Below are 17275 nucleotides of genomic sequence, written 5' to 3' on the forward strand. Positions count from 1 at the left end.
CCATCCCAAGTTCCCAGAGCCCGGGGCCACGCCATCTCGGGGAGACCGCCCTGGGGGTTCTGGCTGCGGCCTCTCACTCTCCAACAGTCACCAACAAGGCAAGTGACAAAAATCAAGTTTCGAAACCTACTAAACAGAGATGCTGGCAAGGCCACCACCCGAGGATGCAACTACCCACCAGCCAGGTTCAAATGGCCAACGGTGTTCACACACGCAAGTGTCTGTCACTGGGGCCGCGGTTCAGGCCCACCAGGTCTGGGGTGTTTATGAGACCCTCCACCCCCACCCTGTCTGAAGGGAAATGCTCACAAGCTGCTCGCCTAGGGACGCCCGCGACACAGCTCCAGGGGGAGGCCGGGGATGCCTCCGCCCAGAGGGCCATTTGTGGCGGAGCCCAGCTAGGGCAAGGCCGAGAAAGCTCCAGATGCAGAGCAAGGAGGAGCGTTCCCCGCATTCCTAGAGGCCTGCCTGGCTCCAGTCCAGCCCCAGATGGACACTCGCCATCCGTGTCATGTTGTCCCTTGGTGGTGGGTGCAGGGCTCACCCCATCCAGTGAAAACTACTTCGGAGCGGGACAGGGAGGATCGGCAATGACTCTGTGTGGGTGAAACTCAGAGTGGAGACAGCCTCTCCCTCCCGTTAAGACCCTGGCCAGGGGAGCGAGGGAGGGCCCGGGCCTGGACGGGGGTCAGGCTGGGCGCTGAGGACAGTGGGGTCTAACCCCTTGGTCCTGCTCATCTGTCCTCCGGGCACCGGCTGCAGATTGCTGACCGGCAGGAGCTCGACCCATCGATTCAAACCACGGATCACGTGTTTTTGAGAACTGAAGCAAAGCCTGGTGATGGTCTCCTTCAGGCGCAGGTGTTTCACTGCAGACCCGAATGAACTATTCCCCTCTCACCGGAGCCGACCTCGTCTTAAACCGCTCATCTGAAGAACCGCCAGGTGGCCCGGTGAGGACCATCCTGGGAGACTGCCTGCCAGCCGTGGGCAGGTGACAATAGGCGACAGCAGGCGACAGTGATCCAAAAGAAATCAACCTGCTCCCAGGACCACAGTAGCTACGAGGAGGACGTGCGAGTCCGATCACCAGCGCGAGCTTCCGGACAGAAATAAGGCGCGATCCCCACCTGTGGGTGTGTCTGACCCCCCGGGTTGGTCTTGAACAAGCCCGATGACATCAGGGACATCGATCTGATGGTCACCTTCTTCCTCCTCAGCCTCATCGGATCGTCTCAGGGAGGAGCGATGGTCACGTGCAGCCCTCTGGCATGGGACACATCTCCAGCAGTCAAACATAAGTCTGCAGTGCGGAAACAGATTTTAACACAAAAATGAGGTCACCCTGCTCAAAAACATTGGCGTTGTGTCTGCGAATAAAGCCCAAATAACCAGACGCAGCCTTCCGCGGCGCTTATTCAGAAACGGCCAGAGTGCGTCCACGAGGACACTCGTTCTCCAACTGCCTTCCATCGTGTCAACGCTCAGTTAGCAACCAGCCTGCTGTCCCAGTACTTAAGTGGAGTAAAGGTTGCATAAACAAAAATATCATTTACTTCTGCTGCTTAAGAAAAACAAAGGCCTAGATCTTTCCCCCTTGACATTTAGGCTCTTGTTTCAAGGATATAAAAATCCCTGGGTCCCCGGTTTCAAGGTCACAGTCTCATTCACCGAACTGGCAAACTTCAGAACCCTTGCTGGTTGCTTACTCAGATTACTTAAAAACACGTTAAATCCTCTGAGCAAAGAATGTCCTCTTGAGTTCCAGAACAAACATCAAGGTATTATCCCTCCAGTGAAAATTTGGCAAAGAAACTTCAGTCAAGTTTTTGGAAGCAGGGTTGAATTTAAAGAGACAGCTGGTAGCTGCATCTCAAACAGACAGCACCGGAATCATGCATGGGGCGCAAGGGTCACCTCAGCAGGTCACTACCGACCGTGCTTTTCTGTGCCTGGTCTTTGAGCCTGTTTCCGGTTCGTTCTTATTTCCCTCTGTTGACTTCACACCCGCAGGGCCCCATCTTCAAGGGTACAGATGTAAATGACATAACTTAACAACCCTTACTTGTGGCTCCACGAACATCACCTCTGCTTCTGTCTCTGACTGAAGCCACGCCCCGGAGGCGGCTGCCGCAGGGCGCAGGCACCGTGCCCTCCCTCCGGCCACCAGGTCACCAGTTGTCAGTCCTTCCCCCCAAGCCCCTGGTTGCCGGGGACCGGCCCCGCCGATCCTGTCCTTCAGGCCCTCCCCGACGGTCCAGCTACCCGACAGCCAGTCTGCCCTTGGAGCCACTCAAAGGCCTGACCGCCTCTTAGACCCCTGGGCAGCTTTGAAAGCCCACCACTGCCGGCCGGCCCTGGGGAGGGGTTCCCACTTGCTGCCTACATAGGACCCTTGGCACGGAGCCTTGCCGGTCTTCACAGGGAGGAAGGAGCCACCACCGGACTGGGGGGTGGCGCTAGCCGGCAGACGCAGCCAGTTCCCAAGTGCATCGGGCACCAACAACTCCGCACCCCTGCCCGGGAAGGCACCCCATTTCCTCCCTCTCTCCCTGCCCAAACACACAGCTCCAGCCGGGTTCCCTGCCTGTCCCACAAAACGCACCCGTCCCTCATTTTTACAAACACTGCTGCTGGTTACCCGTACGCGTCCTGCACGTAACTTCTCTGGACATGTGCTTGGATCCCTATGACGTTTTCTTAACCTCCTCACACAGGGCCAGGGTGAGGAGCCTTCACACCGAACGCCAGGGATGGCGAGCCCCTCTCCCTGGGCAGCAGCTGGGGCCTTCCGGATCCCACACCCACGTTTCCAAGACGATCACACCGTGTGCGGTGCTCCAGGAAGGGCGCACACGGCGGCCACAGTCACACTGAGGCTAAGGATTTCCGACAGCCTGAGTCTGGTGTTGATACTAAAAACTAGGAGGAATGATTTTCTGGGTTAAAACTAAACAACCTGTTTTTTCCTCTTTTCTTCCAAATTCTGCTCAGAGAATTTCAAACCAGCAGGCTGATTGTAATCTTAAACTTCCGGACTAGAAAGAAAAGGACGAGTGTGTGAGTCCACCTTTGTTCCAGTACTGCCAGGACCAGGAGAGCTCCTGTCGCCCAGCCCCTCCACACAGCCCTACCCTCCATCCAGCCCCTCCGTCCAGCCCTCTCCGCCCAGGCCCACCATCCAGCCCCTCCGTCCAGCCCTTCCCTCCACCCAGCCGTCCCCACCATCCGCCCCTCCACCCAGCCCCTCTGTCCAGCCCTACCTGCCCAGGCCCACCATCCAGCCCCTCCGTCCAGCCCTTCCCTCCACCCAGCCGTCCCCACCATCCAGCCCCTCCACCGGCCCCTCTGTCCAGCCCTCCCTGCCGCAGTGCACAAGTGTCATCAGTCACTTGGTCTCAAGACATAAGCAAGATGATCCAAGAGCTGCTTTAATTAGTTCGTTCTCAAAAGCGTGCCGCCCACCCAACTTGGGTGAAGGACCGGTGAGGCTCCCCCGACCCCTGCTTCCTCTGCTAGGTCCCAGCCTCCCTCTCCCCCTGGCGGGTCAGCCTCCGGCCCAAGGACAGCTGGCACCAGGGGCCTGGGAGGTGGGCTCCCTCCTTCCCCCAGGACTGCACCTCTCCAGAAGCTCAGGACAATGCCCCCAGTGTCCCAGGCAGAGAGGCACAGGCAGGAGAGAGAGAGCCTTCTCCATCGCAGAGTTTCCCACAGCTAGTATAGCCCCAAGGGCACAGAGAAACCAGATGTCAGGCCTATTCACTGTAACAACCTCCGGGCTGGTGTCCCCACTGAGCACCAAACTGTGTTGGGGCCCTTTGGCTGTCCTGTCTGCCTCTGAAAAAGCCCCTATAAGCAGCTCGAACCCGGAGAGACAATGGCACCCGTGTCTGGTTCTGTCCCTCTTTGGAGTCCAGGTGTCCCCCACACAGCACCCAAGGGACCCGGGGGCTGGGTGATGGGGACGTGGCCAAGCACAGCATAAGACCCAAGCCAACCAGCTTCGCCGGCTTTTCCCTTGGCTTGGCCGCCTCCCTGCGCACTCGTTCCTGCATCAGGCAGCCCCTGCCCTCACAGAGTTCCCGGGGGAGCCGGCCTGTGTACACGGGTTCCAGGCATCAGACGTGCCACCACCCTGGCTCAGTGGCGCTCATGCTCTGTGACGTCACCGGGTGGGGTGGCACGAGGGAGGCGCCCGGGCCACCACACACTCTCACTGAACAGACAGCTGCACCAGGACGGGAAATCAGACTCTGCGTCCCCGCTGCTTCTCACCGGAGCTGGAACACTAGAGAAGTGTGTTTGGAGAGGAGCGTCACCACTGGCTTTGTCACTGCCCCTCGTGACAATCGCGTTATCGGTTACAAATTGTCATACTCAAAAAGTGGTGTTATCATTCATGAACAAAGAAGATGGTTCTAGGAGAGAGAAGGTGAGGGGGGGTGGATCGTCACCTCCTCCCCTGCCCGACCCCAAAGTTGACATGTCCTAGTTTCCTGGTAACCCTGGAGTGTCAGACATCCTACTGTGGAGTCAAAGTTCTGGAAGTTTCACTCGAGGAAGCCAGGAGGCCAGGAGGGTTATGTCCCATCTCAAAGAGGAAAATACCATAGGCAAGCTATGCCCACCCGGAGCTCACTGAGACTCTACGGGCAACTGGGTGCCCCCTCCCCAGCCTCTATCAGCGGCCACCCCGAGCCGACTGCACTGCCAGACTCTGCCTTCCTGTGCGGGCGCCCAGCCCAAAGCTGCTTCTGCAGGTGTTTTGGTGAAGACTGACCCCCATCTTCTGCCCTCTGTCAAGGATGGGGGCCTCTGAGCATCACGGGGGCTGCTTCAGAGGTGGCTCTGGGCCCAGCGTCACCTGTGCCCGTGTGTCTGCTGCCCAGAGTCCCCACCTGCCAGGAAACAGCTTCACCGATGTTCTCACAAGCAAACACGAGAGGAGAAATGCACTGAACACTTGTAACAACTTCTGTATCAACTGAGTCTGGGGCCACGTGCCGTGTGTCTGTCTATAACATTCCAGGCCACCTGTGTGTCACACAGACACTGCAGGGGCCTCTGGCTCAACTGCAGGGATCCCCCCATGTTACAGAAGTCAGAGACCTCTCCTTCTGCCGTGACCGTGTCCTCATTCCGCTCGCCAAGATGCCACTTTCCCAGACAAAAGTCGAGGTTTTAGCTAAAGACTGCACCACGGAGCCTGACACTCAGAAAGAGAGAGAATCACCAGCAAGCTGCAGCAGTGAGGATGGGAGAGGGGAGAAGCAGTTGCAGGGGAGGGACTCTGCTGGAGGCCGAGGCGGGTTTCTGGCTACATGCAGTCCTTCCGCCTGTTAGATGTTCTCGGCCGTTCTGCGGCTCCATCGCTCCTGCCCCTGAATTATGGCCTCCTTCTAACCGTTCCTGCAAGTTTTTCCTTAAGAAAGCCTTGCCTCTACCATGCTCTAAAAAAGACTCACCCTGGAAACTGGGGACATGCAACTCGGAGCCCCAAGCCCAAAGCCTCCGGGGCACAAGCCCACCCCGTCGGCTGTGGGCCCCTGCTTTCCAGCAGCTCTGTGCACAAACCACTTCTTTGGACAATTGTATGAGGCAGCGAGGCGACACTCCCATTTCACAGAAGGCAAAACTGATGCAGACAAAGGCACGCGAAGGCACCACAACCCGGGAGTGGCAGCCAGGCCCAGATTGTGGCGTCAGGGCCCGGGAGGGCGCAGCCAGCCCACGGGGTGGGGCGAGGCGGGCAGGTCCGGAAACTCTACGGGAGTCCTGAGATAGAGCCAACTCACCCCAGAGAGCACCGTCCTCCCCACCCACCCAGGTCCACGGCAGGAGTGTCCTCTGTGCCCACCTCACAGGGTGTTTTTCCCACCTGCTACAGCTGACCCGAGGAGGCTGGGGCAGAACGCAGCTCTCAGAACCAGCTTTGGGCCAGTCACCCCACGGATTTGCAGGGCACAAGGCCCTCCAATGCACAGGCTCTTTCCCCAGGCCCCCCCCCCAACCCACCCCCGCCCGCCTACCTGCCAGGTGGGGTCCTCCCCCTGCCCAGGACTCCAGGACTCGGGCACCAGTGGCCCCTGGGGATGCACTTCTATTTTGGTGGCGCCCCTGCAGCTCCCCGTGGACACACATCCTGGGGCGTCTCACAGCATCCCCTGCACATCCTCCTGGGCCTGCTCCGGGTGCCTTGACCCCTTCCTAGTCTAGGGGCTGCCCCTGGATGGGATGTTTCCAGCAAGGATAGGAGCTGTGCTTGCTGGGGGCAGAAGTCTGCTCCTCCCCCAGCTCACTCTTATTCAAGTGTCGGTGCTGCCCAGAGAAGCCAGACTTCCTTTAAAAAGTGGTAGAACGGCCTTTGAAGTCGGAGGACAAAAGCCTTGTTATTTTGAGTCTGAGAGTCTTCTCTTGAGTCGCGCTTTTGAAAAGCTCAGCGACTAGAGGGGGGGCGCTGGGCCACCGCCTTTCCCGTTGCCGGCTCCCTGCGACCAGGTTCCGAAAGATGCACGTGGGTGGACCCCTCCTGTGCCCCCATGCCCACCTGCCCCTCACCTGTCCCCACACCTGTCCTGACACCCGACCAATCAGCGGACGCGTTTCAGAAGAGCCCAGGATGTGGCTCTTCAAGGTGGGGGGGGGGGGGGCATGGGTGACACCTGTCGCGTCCGAGAGGACCCCGTCACGATGGGGAGGGGCATCTGTGTCCTTGGAGCCCGCTGCCCTCCAACCTGTGACAGCTGGGACTCCGGTCGGGTCCCCCACGTGGGACGGCCCCGCCGCGTCCCACCCCCTGCCCCTTCCGCCGCCCCTGCCCCCGCGCACCTGCCTGGCCTGGACCGTCCTCACGCGTCCTCGGACTCCGCCACAGGTGCTGCTCTAGGCCCGACCGCTGGGGGAAGGGCGGCTGAGGGGGAGGGGTGCTGGGGAGGAGGGCGCACGAGGGAGGCGGAGAAAGGTGGGGGCGGGGCCGTGGTGGAGGGCGGAGGGGGAGGGTGAAGGCCGCGGGAAGAGCGGAGGGAGAGGAGGGGCTCCAGGCAGGGGGCGGGAGAGGAGAGAGAGGGGTAAAGGTCTGGGGCAGGGGCGGCCTCGGAGGCGGAGGGGGGCGGCAGGAGGGGAAGGAGATGCCCCAGCCCGCCCTTCCCTCCCTCACGTGTCAGGGGGCCGGGGTCGTGCCCCTCCGCCCAGGGTCGCCCCGGACCGGATTCACATCGCACACCCAAAGGGGACACGGGCTGGGCTTGGAGTTCTGCCCTGGGGCTGACCGCGGCCTGACCCCAGTTCCCCGGGGTCGCACCCTGCTTCGGGGGACCTGCGCAGAGCCACCCGGAAGGAGCTGTGCGTCTGCTCGGAAGCCCTGGACCGGCTCGGATCCCCCAGCTCCCCAGGACCTTGTCAGGGGTGGCCGGCCTGATGCTGGGTCGCCACAAAGCCTGCTGTGGTGCACCAGGCCAGCTGTGTGTAAGGGGGGGGAGGCTCCTGGGGGAAGCGGTGCCCGGGGCAGGACAGGGGTCAGAACCAGACCACACTGTTGGAAACACTGCAGCTGCCTGTTCTCACGACCCAGGTCACCAGTGGGCAGGGGCTCCCTGCACCCCTCCGTATTTATGCCCCGGGAAGGCAGCCCAGAGAGCCAAGGTGGCAGGGCCCCCGTGTCCCTCCGGCTGGCTTGAGTACCCAGCCTTGCAACCCGTGTTTCCAGGGAGAGGAACTAAACCTTTTATTCTTGTGATTTCCCAGGTTCAGGGAGGGGAGCCTCTGGAGTAGAGCTGGAATGTGAACGTGGTGCAGCATACAGAACATCCTAAGTGTTGACCCGCACGGAAGCTTCATCTTGGTTGAGCCTTTAAAGCGCCCGCATGGAGTGGGTAAAGGTGGGTGGCTTGTTGAAATCAAACAACGGGCTTCTGCCAATAGGGAAATAAATGTAAACCCAAGGCAGCTCTAAGCCCAGGAGACCTAAGCCCCACGCAGGGGATGGTGACCCTGACCTGGAGGAGGGTGCCTGGCACTGACCCTGCAGGAGGACTTTCCTCCCCGGGTGTGGCTCTGTACGTCACCTGTGGGAGGTCTGTATGCACCCGGTGGGCACCCTGGTGGCCAGGGCACGGGCTGGGGCGGCTCTGCGGAGGGTCCAGGCTCTGGCGGCCTGGAACGCGGGGCCTGCGGGTGCCACGCTCTCCTGGGAGTTCCTGGGGCAGGCGGTGGGCACAGTGCAGGATGGGCCCCTGAGTGCGTGGACAGAGCAGGCAGGCTTCGCCAGGAAGGGGGCAGGCTGGCTCAGGAAGGAGCAGGTGGCTTGAGGGGGACAGGAAATCAGAGGAAGGAGAAACCCCTCTGCCTGGCAGAGGGCTGGTGGCCGGCAGCGGCCCCAAGACCCAGACAGGTTCCTCTTCTCAGAGGGGCCCCAGTGAGGCCGGGGGGCTCCAGTGTGGTGCACTTTGCCTGTGTCTTTGAGACCAATGCCCTGGCCCCCAGGACAGCATCAAAGGCCCTCGGGTAAGAGATGCTCTCAGGAGGCTGCAGGAAATACCACGGCCAAAGCGAGGTGGCGCAGGAGGGCGGCTCCACAGGATGTGCAAACAGCGCCGCTGGTGCAGAAGACCAGGGGAGATGGCTGGGACCCGTGCTGTGACTCCGGTGAGAATGTGCCGGGCTGCAGGCTTCAATCCCAGGGGCCAGCCAGGCCTGGGCTCCAAACCCGAGTGTGGCTGCCACAGGCAGGATTCCCGCCCAGGATCCGGGACCCGCAGCTCAGTCACCCACACCTGCGCGGCCACGGAACCTGCAGCCCAGAAAGTTGTTCCTTCTCCACGAAAGCTTTCTGCTTTGGTGCAGGGTCACCGACGCGGTGGATGTACAGAGGACAAAATGAGACGTCTGTGCTGCTTGGAAAACGTGAGGGCTGATTCCAAAGCTGAGGTAATTCGAGAGGAAATGAATTCCCCTGAGTGCAAAGCTGGCCCGAGCAGCACCCTGCTGGCGTCCTGCTCATTATGGCGCCATGAGTCCTTTGTGCGACTTTGTGGCTCTCACAGCCCCCCGAGGCCCATGGTGAGGCCCGTGGTGAGGCACGAGGAAGTTACCACCACAAATGGGGCTCTGGGGGTGCACGGCCAAGCAGAAATACGAGGGAGAATTCGCAGGTAGTATCATCTGCTTATCGTGAAGGAATCAGTATGAGAGGGGAGACTGCAGGGGAGAGGCTGGGCTTCTCCCTGGCAGCCGGCCCTCGGTCCCCAGCGCATGAGCACATTCCCCCAGCACACAACCCCAGCACACACTCCCGGTGCACGAGACACGCTCCCAGCACACGAGCACAGGCCTCCAACATGCAAGCACACACCCCCAGCACACACTCCGAGCGCACAAGCACACGCCCCCAGCACACGCCCCCAGCACGTGAGCACAGGCCTCCAGCATGTGAGCACATGCTCCCAGCACACAAGCCCAGCACACGCTCCCAGCGCACGAGCACAGGCTTCCAGCATGTGAACACACACCCCCAGCACCCAACCCCAGCACACACTCCGAGCGCATGAGCACAGGCCCCCAGCACACGCCCCCAGCACATGAGCACAGGCCTCCAGCATGTGAGCACATGCTCCCAGCACACAACCCCAGCACACACTCCGAGCGCACGAGCACACACCTCCAGCACGCGAGCACATGCCCCTAGCACACAACCCCAGCACACGCTCCCAGCGCACGAGCACACGCTCCCAGCACCCCAGTGCACACTCCCAGCACATGCCCCAGGCCTCAGCTCCAGTGAGTTCTGAGGTTGGTCCCGACAGGTGTGAGTTGAAGTCTGCCTGCGGGTTCCAAATCAGTTGTTGAGATTTCTCCCAGCACCCGCGAGGCTGTGACGGTGGCATCTGTGCCCTCCCCTTGGAGTCCTACAGAGCTGTCCCCGTCGGTCACTGTGCCCGGTGGCCAGCCTAGGGAGGCCCCTCTGCCTTCCAGATGGTCCCCGTTTCTCCTTGTGTTTGAAACTACCATTTGAGATTAAATCCTTTACGTAAATGTACTGCTCTTGCAAAAAAGTCTCTGCGCCCCTGCCTGATCATCCTTTCTGCTGTCCAGCCCAGGTAGTACTTACCATCGTGGGATGGCCCACAAACGCTGACAGTGGTAGCAGGGTCTCAGTGTGACATGCGGGACGTCACCGGTCAGTATTTTAGCCTCTGTTTGCCCTCCCAGGACATAGACACTTTTTACTCCACTGGCTTATAAAGATTGAGGAAGTGTAATCATTTACAAACAAAACAAAGTCTAAGCTAATTAAAACATTTATTTTGAGGGACACCTGGGTGGCTCAGTCAGTTTAGTGTCTGACTTTTTATCTCAGTTCAGGTCATGATCTCACAGTTCATGAGATCAAGCCCCACGTTGGGCTCTGTGCTGACAGCTTGGAGCCTGCTTGGGATTCTCTCTCTCCCTCTCTCTCTGCCCCTCCCCCCTTGTGCTCCCTCTCTCTCACTCAAAATAAATATTTTTTAAAAACATTTATTTTGATACTTAAGTCATATTTTGAGACTTTCTAGTAGGTCTTCAAAAATTCTAAAGACACTGGGGTGCCTGGGTGGCTCAGTCAGTTAAGCGTTCGACTTTGGCTCAGGTCATGATCTCACGGTCTGTGGGTTCGAGCCCCACGTCAGGCTGTGTGCTGACAGCTCGGAGCCTGGAGCCTGCTTGGGATTCTGTCTCCTCCTCTCTCTGCCCCTCCCCTGCTCATGCTCTGTCTCTCTCTGTTTCTCAATAATAAATAAACGTTAAAAAATTAAAAGATAAAATTCTAAAGATACTAAAACTATCTGAGAGTCTCAAGAGGATCTGTTTGTTCATCCTTCATTATCTCAAAACCCTTTCTCTCTCTTTGAATCTTGTAAAAACCAAGTGAATAAGAACATTGATGTGGATTTTTTTCAAATTATGATTTTGTGCAAGGATTTTTAAAGGCTAATATACTCTTCATAAGCAATGCATCAAGGAATCCGTATTTCTTAAAGTGTAAACAAATAAATTAGGGGGCACCTGGGTGGTTCGGTAGGTTAAGTGTCTGAGTCTCGGTTTTGGCTCAGGTCATGATCTCAGTTTGTGAGTTCGAGCCCCACATCAGGCTCTGTGCTGGAAGCATAGAATCTGCTTGAGATTTCTCTCCCACCTCTCTCTGTCCTTCCCTGGGTTTCTCTTTCTAAAAAAAAAATAAACATTAAAAAACAATAAATTAGGACAGCGCCTGTCAGTGGGCCCCGAGGGTGCCAGGCACAGCAGCACTGTGGTTTCCGGATGTTGTGATTTCTAGTGTCTTGCTGATGGGTCTGCAAAGAAAATGCCATAAGGACACGTGATAGGTCGCCTCCAGTAATGTGCTGTGGGGCCTTAAGTGTAAATTTCTCTGGACGTTGAGCAGCAAGTATTTACTCCAGATTGGCTGGTTTTAGCCATGACACCTGTCCACTAACTATGGGGTTGGTGTCTTCAGTGTCTGAGAAATTCTTCATCTGGTTAATAGTTGACGGGTTCTCGGATTAGGACAAGTGAATGCATCTCGGTGATAAGTTAGACATTTGCTATTTCAATGTTCCTGAATTATTCCAATGAGTCCTGAAATCATAAAAATGTACAAAATGCACAAAGGTGAGTATTTTTCCTAGGGGAATTAATATATTAAGTTTTAGGGGTGCTTGGGTGGCTCAGTAGGTTAAGCATCCGACTTTGACTCAGGTCATGATCTTGGGTTCGTGAGTTTGAGCCCTGCATCGGGCTCTGTGCTGACAGCTCAGGGCCTGGAGCCTGCTTCGGATCCTGTGTCTCCTTCTTTCTCTGCCCCGTCCCCCTCCTCACGCTCTCTCTCTCTCTCGAAAATAAACATTAAAAAAAATGTTAGTGGTATCCCCTTAATGCAGGAAAGAAATTGAGAAAGTATGTGTTCTCAAGACTTTCCCATGAAAGAGAGTGTTGTTAAGCTAGGATAGGACCAGGTGATGTGCACGGTTGTGTGTTCACGTGGGCACAGGTGAGTGGGTTTGCCGTTACATCTTCGAGCTTCAAGCCAGGCGAGTGTACTCATCAGCCGCCAGGGGTAGCGTGGCCCCAGGTTTGGGCCACCTGAGACAGGTGTGGACACCGGACAACCAATAACAGGCCCCGGAGGCCCCGGGGCCCCAGAATCACTGGAGGCATTTACTTCCTGTTGTGTTTCCTAGAGTCTGGTGTTGGCCACTAGCGTTTGGTTGGTGATTGTGACCGTCACCCGCTCAGCGTGTGATACATTTGCTGTGTGGTGCTTGTGGTGCACAAGGCCGGGAAAAGCCCCAAATTTAGAATTGCACACAGTGGAACCCTAGGCCTGACCTGGTTCCTCCCAGGGGCTTGGGGAGGCCCATGAGGTGGCAACCCCAGAACCGAGCATCCCCAACCTTAGGGCTCTATCCTTGCCGCCCTAATTTGGTCAGAATCCCAGGATCTGGGGCCTGGAGTCAGGTTTTGTGGGTCCGAGGCCAGTCCTCAGACAAGGAACTGGAGGGGGGGCAGCGGCCATTGGGCAGTGTGGGGGCAAACGGCCCCAGAGGAGGAAGGGGCAGCGCTGGGACCCGAGTGGGTGGGGAGCCGGATGCGCAAAATCAGCCCGCAGCCCATCCTGGCTGAGCTGGGTGTGAGCAGAGGGCGCAGGGGCCTGAGGGCGCGGGATGAGTGCAGGCGCAGGCAGGATGGTGCGAGGGCAGGACGGTGAGAGGGCAGCCGGCGATCCCACGATCGGTGAATGCAGGCTGCCCCCCATTTCTGGGAGGACGCCCCACCTTCAGCCCAGACACACACTCAGGTTGAGAGGTTCACCCTGCAGCTTCTGTCCCCAGAGATTTAAGCCCAACTGCTGCTTTTTTTATTAATAAAGAAACCAAACCAGACATTTTTTCTTCTTTATTGCAAGCAGATTCAAGTCTCCTGCTTAGATAATCTGCAGAAAAGTCCAATATAATTAATATTATCAAGTCATACTTTATCTACAGAAATAAAAGTTAAAAACAGTAGCATACAAAATAAACTTTACAGAAATGTAAGATTTGGTTTAATCACAATTTAATTTTTCAAAGCAGGTTAACATTACTATCTGGAGGCTGATCGGCCATCTTAAATGCACCTACTATATTCAATAATTTAAAAATAAATTCCAGTATTTATGATGATGACAACTATAGATACAGTTCATGTTAAATGCATTTTGAAGGTTCTTTTACTACATTACATAATGAATGGACATTTTAAATGGCAATGCAGACACGTCATAATTTTAAGTCAGAGACAATATATGCATATTAAAATTCTGTATATTTTCATAAGGTAAAAAATAAAGCTATATAAACTGATCTTTAGATTTTTTCTGCAAAAGTAGAATCACCCTTTAATAATACTTCCAACACATCTCCATTAAAGCTTTGTTTCTAGACAATATCAGAATGATTCTCATTCCCGCTCACCCACCCGCTAGCTTAAAAAAAATTGCATTTGCCAACTGACATTTTTCCTGTTTTTAAATGGGAAACTTCCAAAAGAAATGGAGAAGGCAAGACACTGAACAACGAAACGTGACACGCAGCTGTTAAATAAATAATGTGATTTTCAAGGTGAAGTAAAGCTGTTGCATTAGGTTTCACCAGTCAGTGCAAAACAGATGCACTTAGTGGTTTTAAAAAAAAAAGGTGGAGAACTCCCTTAGGCTGCACTCAACATTTGGTTGATGTGCAACTATTCGAGACTAATGAGAACAGCACATGGGAGACATTTTTGTAGTTAAAGCTGCAGAATCTCACCAGGCCAAAGGACAATTCTATCAACCTGTACCTGCAGAAGCATTTCTGGCCTCCTTCCCAGGCTCAGGAACCCCCCCCACCCCCACCCCGCCCTGCCCCAGGCTTCTGTGCTCTGCGTTCACCCTATGGAGTCAAATGCTCAGGCTGGTCTGGGAGAAGAGGGTGTGTTTCCCCAGCTGCCCAAGGCAGGGTGCCAGCCAGAGCCCAGGGATGCCCGGGTCACAGAGGAGCCTCTCTGCCACCGTCCTAAGGGCACAGCTGCAGGCAGGTGTCAGTGGCGGGGGGGGGGGGGGGGGGGGGGGGGGGGAAACCCCGAACAGGAGACGCTTATCAGGCCAGAGCACCACAGCGTTGTCCGTCCACGCTTGCCTCCGGCGTCCAGCCAGGGCACAAGGCTCGAGGTCTAAGGAGCCTGGTCTTGCCAGAGCTCCTGGCAGGGTCCCCTTAGGAGGGAGGCAGGATGCACAGGGCCCAGGGAGTGCGTACGTGTGTGCACTGTGTGTGTGCGTGCATGCTGAGACACGTGCACGCCTGTGGCCCTGAGTAGATTCGGAGTTGAAAGCAGGAGAGAGACGGTGACTGGGTCAGGACCACCCGTGCTTTATTGGTGACCTGTTCTTAGGGGATGGTGTGTGGGTCCAGAACCAGATGCTGGGACCAGTGTGGGAAATTATGAATTAATTCATTAACATGTGCAGTCCTGAACAAGGTTTTCAAAACTAAGAAAAATGCTAAAAGTTGACATGTCTTGCTTTAAGGTCAGTTTAAGGCCAGTAAATATTAACTACTGTTGGTGAAAGATCGCACGGAGTACCACGTGCGGCCTTTCAGCGGGTTCTTCCTCACCTCTGAGGCTCTGTCTCCCGCCTCTGTTTCCAATGATCAGGCACAGTCACTTAATATTTCCCAAACAATTTTGTAAAAGACATTTTGGAGCATGTAAGGGGTTAAGGACTTTCATAAGGAGACTTGCATCATCAGAGGTAAATGGTGACCGTCTCAATACAGGTGGAAAGAGGATACTGAACCATCCCTCGAGAAACTTCTATCTTAAGGCCGAAGGATGGAAATCGAAAACAAAACAAAGAGCAGATGATAATCACAATCAACTGTGAAGAAAAAGCAAGCAAAACATTGTGCTCTAAATATGCCTTCAACTAATCACTGCCACCGGAAACACCAAAAACAAACAGGTGTAGAGAATAAAATCAAATCTGAAAATTCACATTCATCGGGTATTGAGACATTCAGCCAAAACTCTCACCAGAATTTAAATGTAAAGTGGCCAAAAGTTCACCAACTTAAAAAATAAAAGCTCTAAAAACATACTTTAAAAATTAGGTGCGGTATGTTAACAAATAAATGAATAAAAGAGATAGAAACAGCTATGAAAATACTTCAGTGCAAAGGCAATTTTAAGATTTCTAAAAAAATACGTTACAAAGAATTTGTTAACTAAACATACAGAGAATCTGTCCCCCTACAGATGGCGGGGGGACATTTATACCCATAGTAGGTTCTTAAAAACGGCTGTAAAAATGCACACACCACCGTTCGCAAGGTCCGGCACGGACCTGACGGCCGGGGCCAGAGGGAGTGACCGAGGCGTTACCGGGAGGCGTAGCCAGGGAGGGAGGGGGGGGAGGGCGTGGCGAGGGCAGAGGGCGTGACCAGGGACAGCGGTGCAGGGAGGGCGTGAGGTCAGAGCGGAGAGGACGTGGGGAGGGCGGGGCGGAGGGCGTGGCCAGGGCGGAGCGGAGGGCGTGGCGAGGACCCTCAGGGCGGAGACCCTCTCTTACTCTTTGTTCTGTCTCCTGGTCTTTGGTATGGTGTTTCCACTTCACTTGAACTTATCCCAACCACTGTGTGTACGCATTGAATTAACTCCCTAGTTCAAATAAATATTTTATAGGCGAAACATTATACAATCAAATTATGAAACCTGAACTTCCAAAAACACCTGAAATCCCGCATCTCCGAAGTAGACGCCGGGCTCACTCACCGACGTCCCCGGTTCCACAGCACGGGATCCGCAGTGGGCAAGGTGCCTGCTTGTACTTTAGCTTCTGGGTGATGCTTTTCTTAAAAGGCATCAGTTTCAACATGTGAACTTGAATCTCAGACTGAAATCTCAGTCTTCCTTCCGGACCATTAAGGCTATGTCAAAGAGGTTATTTCTAGAAACAATTACTGGTGCAGAGAAGTGCCAGGGACTGTCAGCACACCAGCCTTCTGATGGCTCTGCCACCCCAACTAATGCCCTGGGCAGCACAGACGACAACAAAGCGGGCATCTAACAGAAAACACAATGTTTGGTCAAGGTCTTGAGTGTGGGCAGCAGTCTGGGATGGCAATATTGCTTTTTGGGGTTCAGAGGCCGACTCACCATCAGACCAGTGTGGGCCAGAAATGGATCTTGGAAGATGGACGCGGCCCCCGGAGGGCACCTCTGAGTGAGGATATGGAGGGGTCTGACCGTCACAGCCCGCGGTCTGCCCCTAGAACAAGTGCGGGAGACTTCTCCCAACAAGAGAACATGGGGAGGCTCTATTCTTGGGGGCGTGAGGATAACTATCTCAGAGCTTGTACTGGGAAGGCTCACGTGGACGGTATTACTCATTCTTCACACGCGATACTGTTTTCTCCATAGGGCAGCCAGCAGACAGGAAAGACTCAAAGACACCCTGCAACACACGGGGGACGCTAGCATCCCCTCGAAGAAACAAACTCCACACCAGACAGGACCCTGAAGGCCAGCCCCACCGTGTGGTGGGTTTGGACAGAAGCAGGGCACAGGCCACGACGCTGACAGGCCGTGGGAACACGTGGCTCGAGGGGCTGGTCCAGCCAGTTCTAGAAGCATGAGGACCAGAGGGTTGTGGACAAGGAGGCACAGAAGCAAGGCCAGCCCGTCCCACGGTGAGGACAGGCCCCCCGTGCTCAGCACGGCCGGTGGAGTGGCCACTTGCGCTCCACGTCCGCGGTGCATGTCCACATAGGTGTCCTTCTCCGGAGGTGTCTGAGGCTGGAGGCCCCATGCAGTGGGGACACAGCAGGCCCTGGGGCCCTTCTTCCCAACACAACTAAATGCCCGTCGGAGGCAGTGTGAGGCCACCAGAGCCAGGAGAGGTGACGTGCTGGCCACAAGCTCCAGACAAGTCCCGCTGTCCTGGTCCCTCCTTTAGGGTGGGGAGAGGCTCACACGTGTGGCTCTCAGAGGTCTGGACTGATGGCCTGTCCGCCAGTGGTCCCCCCATGGGGCACAGGGACAGAATGGCTGTGCAGGAGACTGGAGAGGGGAGGCCACGACAGTGACTCCTGTTTTGCGTGTGGGCCTGGCCACGTGGCCCAGGGGCTGGAGCTCCGCCGACAGGCCAGGAGGGTGAGTTCCGGGAGGCGGCTCTGGCCGTGCACGCGTGTGCTCTGTTGGAGAACAGGACAGACAGTGTCAGTCC

General features: G+C 56.0%; 2 protein-coding genes and 1 long non-coding RNA gene across 8 annotated transcripts in view; 1 reads left to right on the forward strand and 2 right to left on the reverse strand.

Moving 5' to 3' along the window:
• Positions 1-6889, reverse strand: part of MCF2L (MCF.2 cell line derived transforming sequence like) — a 133621-nt gene extending 126732 nt beyond the window's left edge. For all 3 annotated transcript variants that reach the window (XM_078452857.2, XM_060636645.3, XM_060636640.3), the window contains exons 1-2: positions 6829-6889; positions 1131-1303 (exon numbers count right to left, since the gene is read on the reverse strand). In XM_078452857.2, coding sequence (XP_078308983.2) covers positions 1131-1299 — 169 coding nt within the window. In that variant the 5' untranslated portion in view covers positions 1300-1303; positions 6829-6889. The remainder of the gene's footprint in view (positions 1-1130; positions 1304-6828) is intronic.
• Positions 6890-7070: 181 nt separating this feature from the next.
• On the forward strand, positions 7071-10460 carry LOC132681810 (uncharacterized). Its single transcript, XR_013554275.1, has 3 exons — positions 7071-7877; positions 8482-8925; positions 10090-10460. It is a non-coding gene; the product is annotated as an uncharacterized LOC132681810 (long non-coding RNA).
• Positions 10461-12917: 2457 nt separating this feature from the next.
• The window catches only part of ATP11A (ATPase phospholipid transporting 11A), a 125312-nt gene continuing 120954 nt past the window's right edge, over positions 12918-17275 (reverse strand). For 2 of the 4 annotated variants that reach the window (XM_078452890.2, XM_078452888.2), the window contains exon 30: positions 17131-17243. Coding sequence is in view for 1 of the 4 variants with exons in the window: in XM_078452879.2 (XP_078309005.1) it covers positions 17034-17243 (210 nt within the window). In the remaining 3 variants the exon portion in view is untranslated. Of the gene's footprint in view, positions 17244-17275 lie in introns of all 4 variants that reach the window. The other 2 variants (XM_078452879.2, XM_078452892.2) reach the window with 2 other exon arrangements.

This window comes from Panthera onca, chromosome A1, assembly GCF_046562875.1.
Source record: "Panthera onca isolate mPanOnc1 chromosome A1, mPanOnc1 haplotype 2, whole genome shotgun sequence".
Taxonomy (NCBI): domain Eukaryota; kingdom Metazoa; phylum Chordata; class Mammalia; order Carnivora; family Felidae; genus Panthera; species Panthera onca.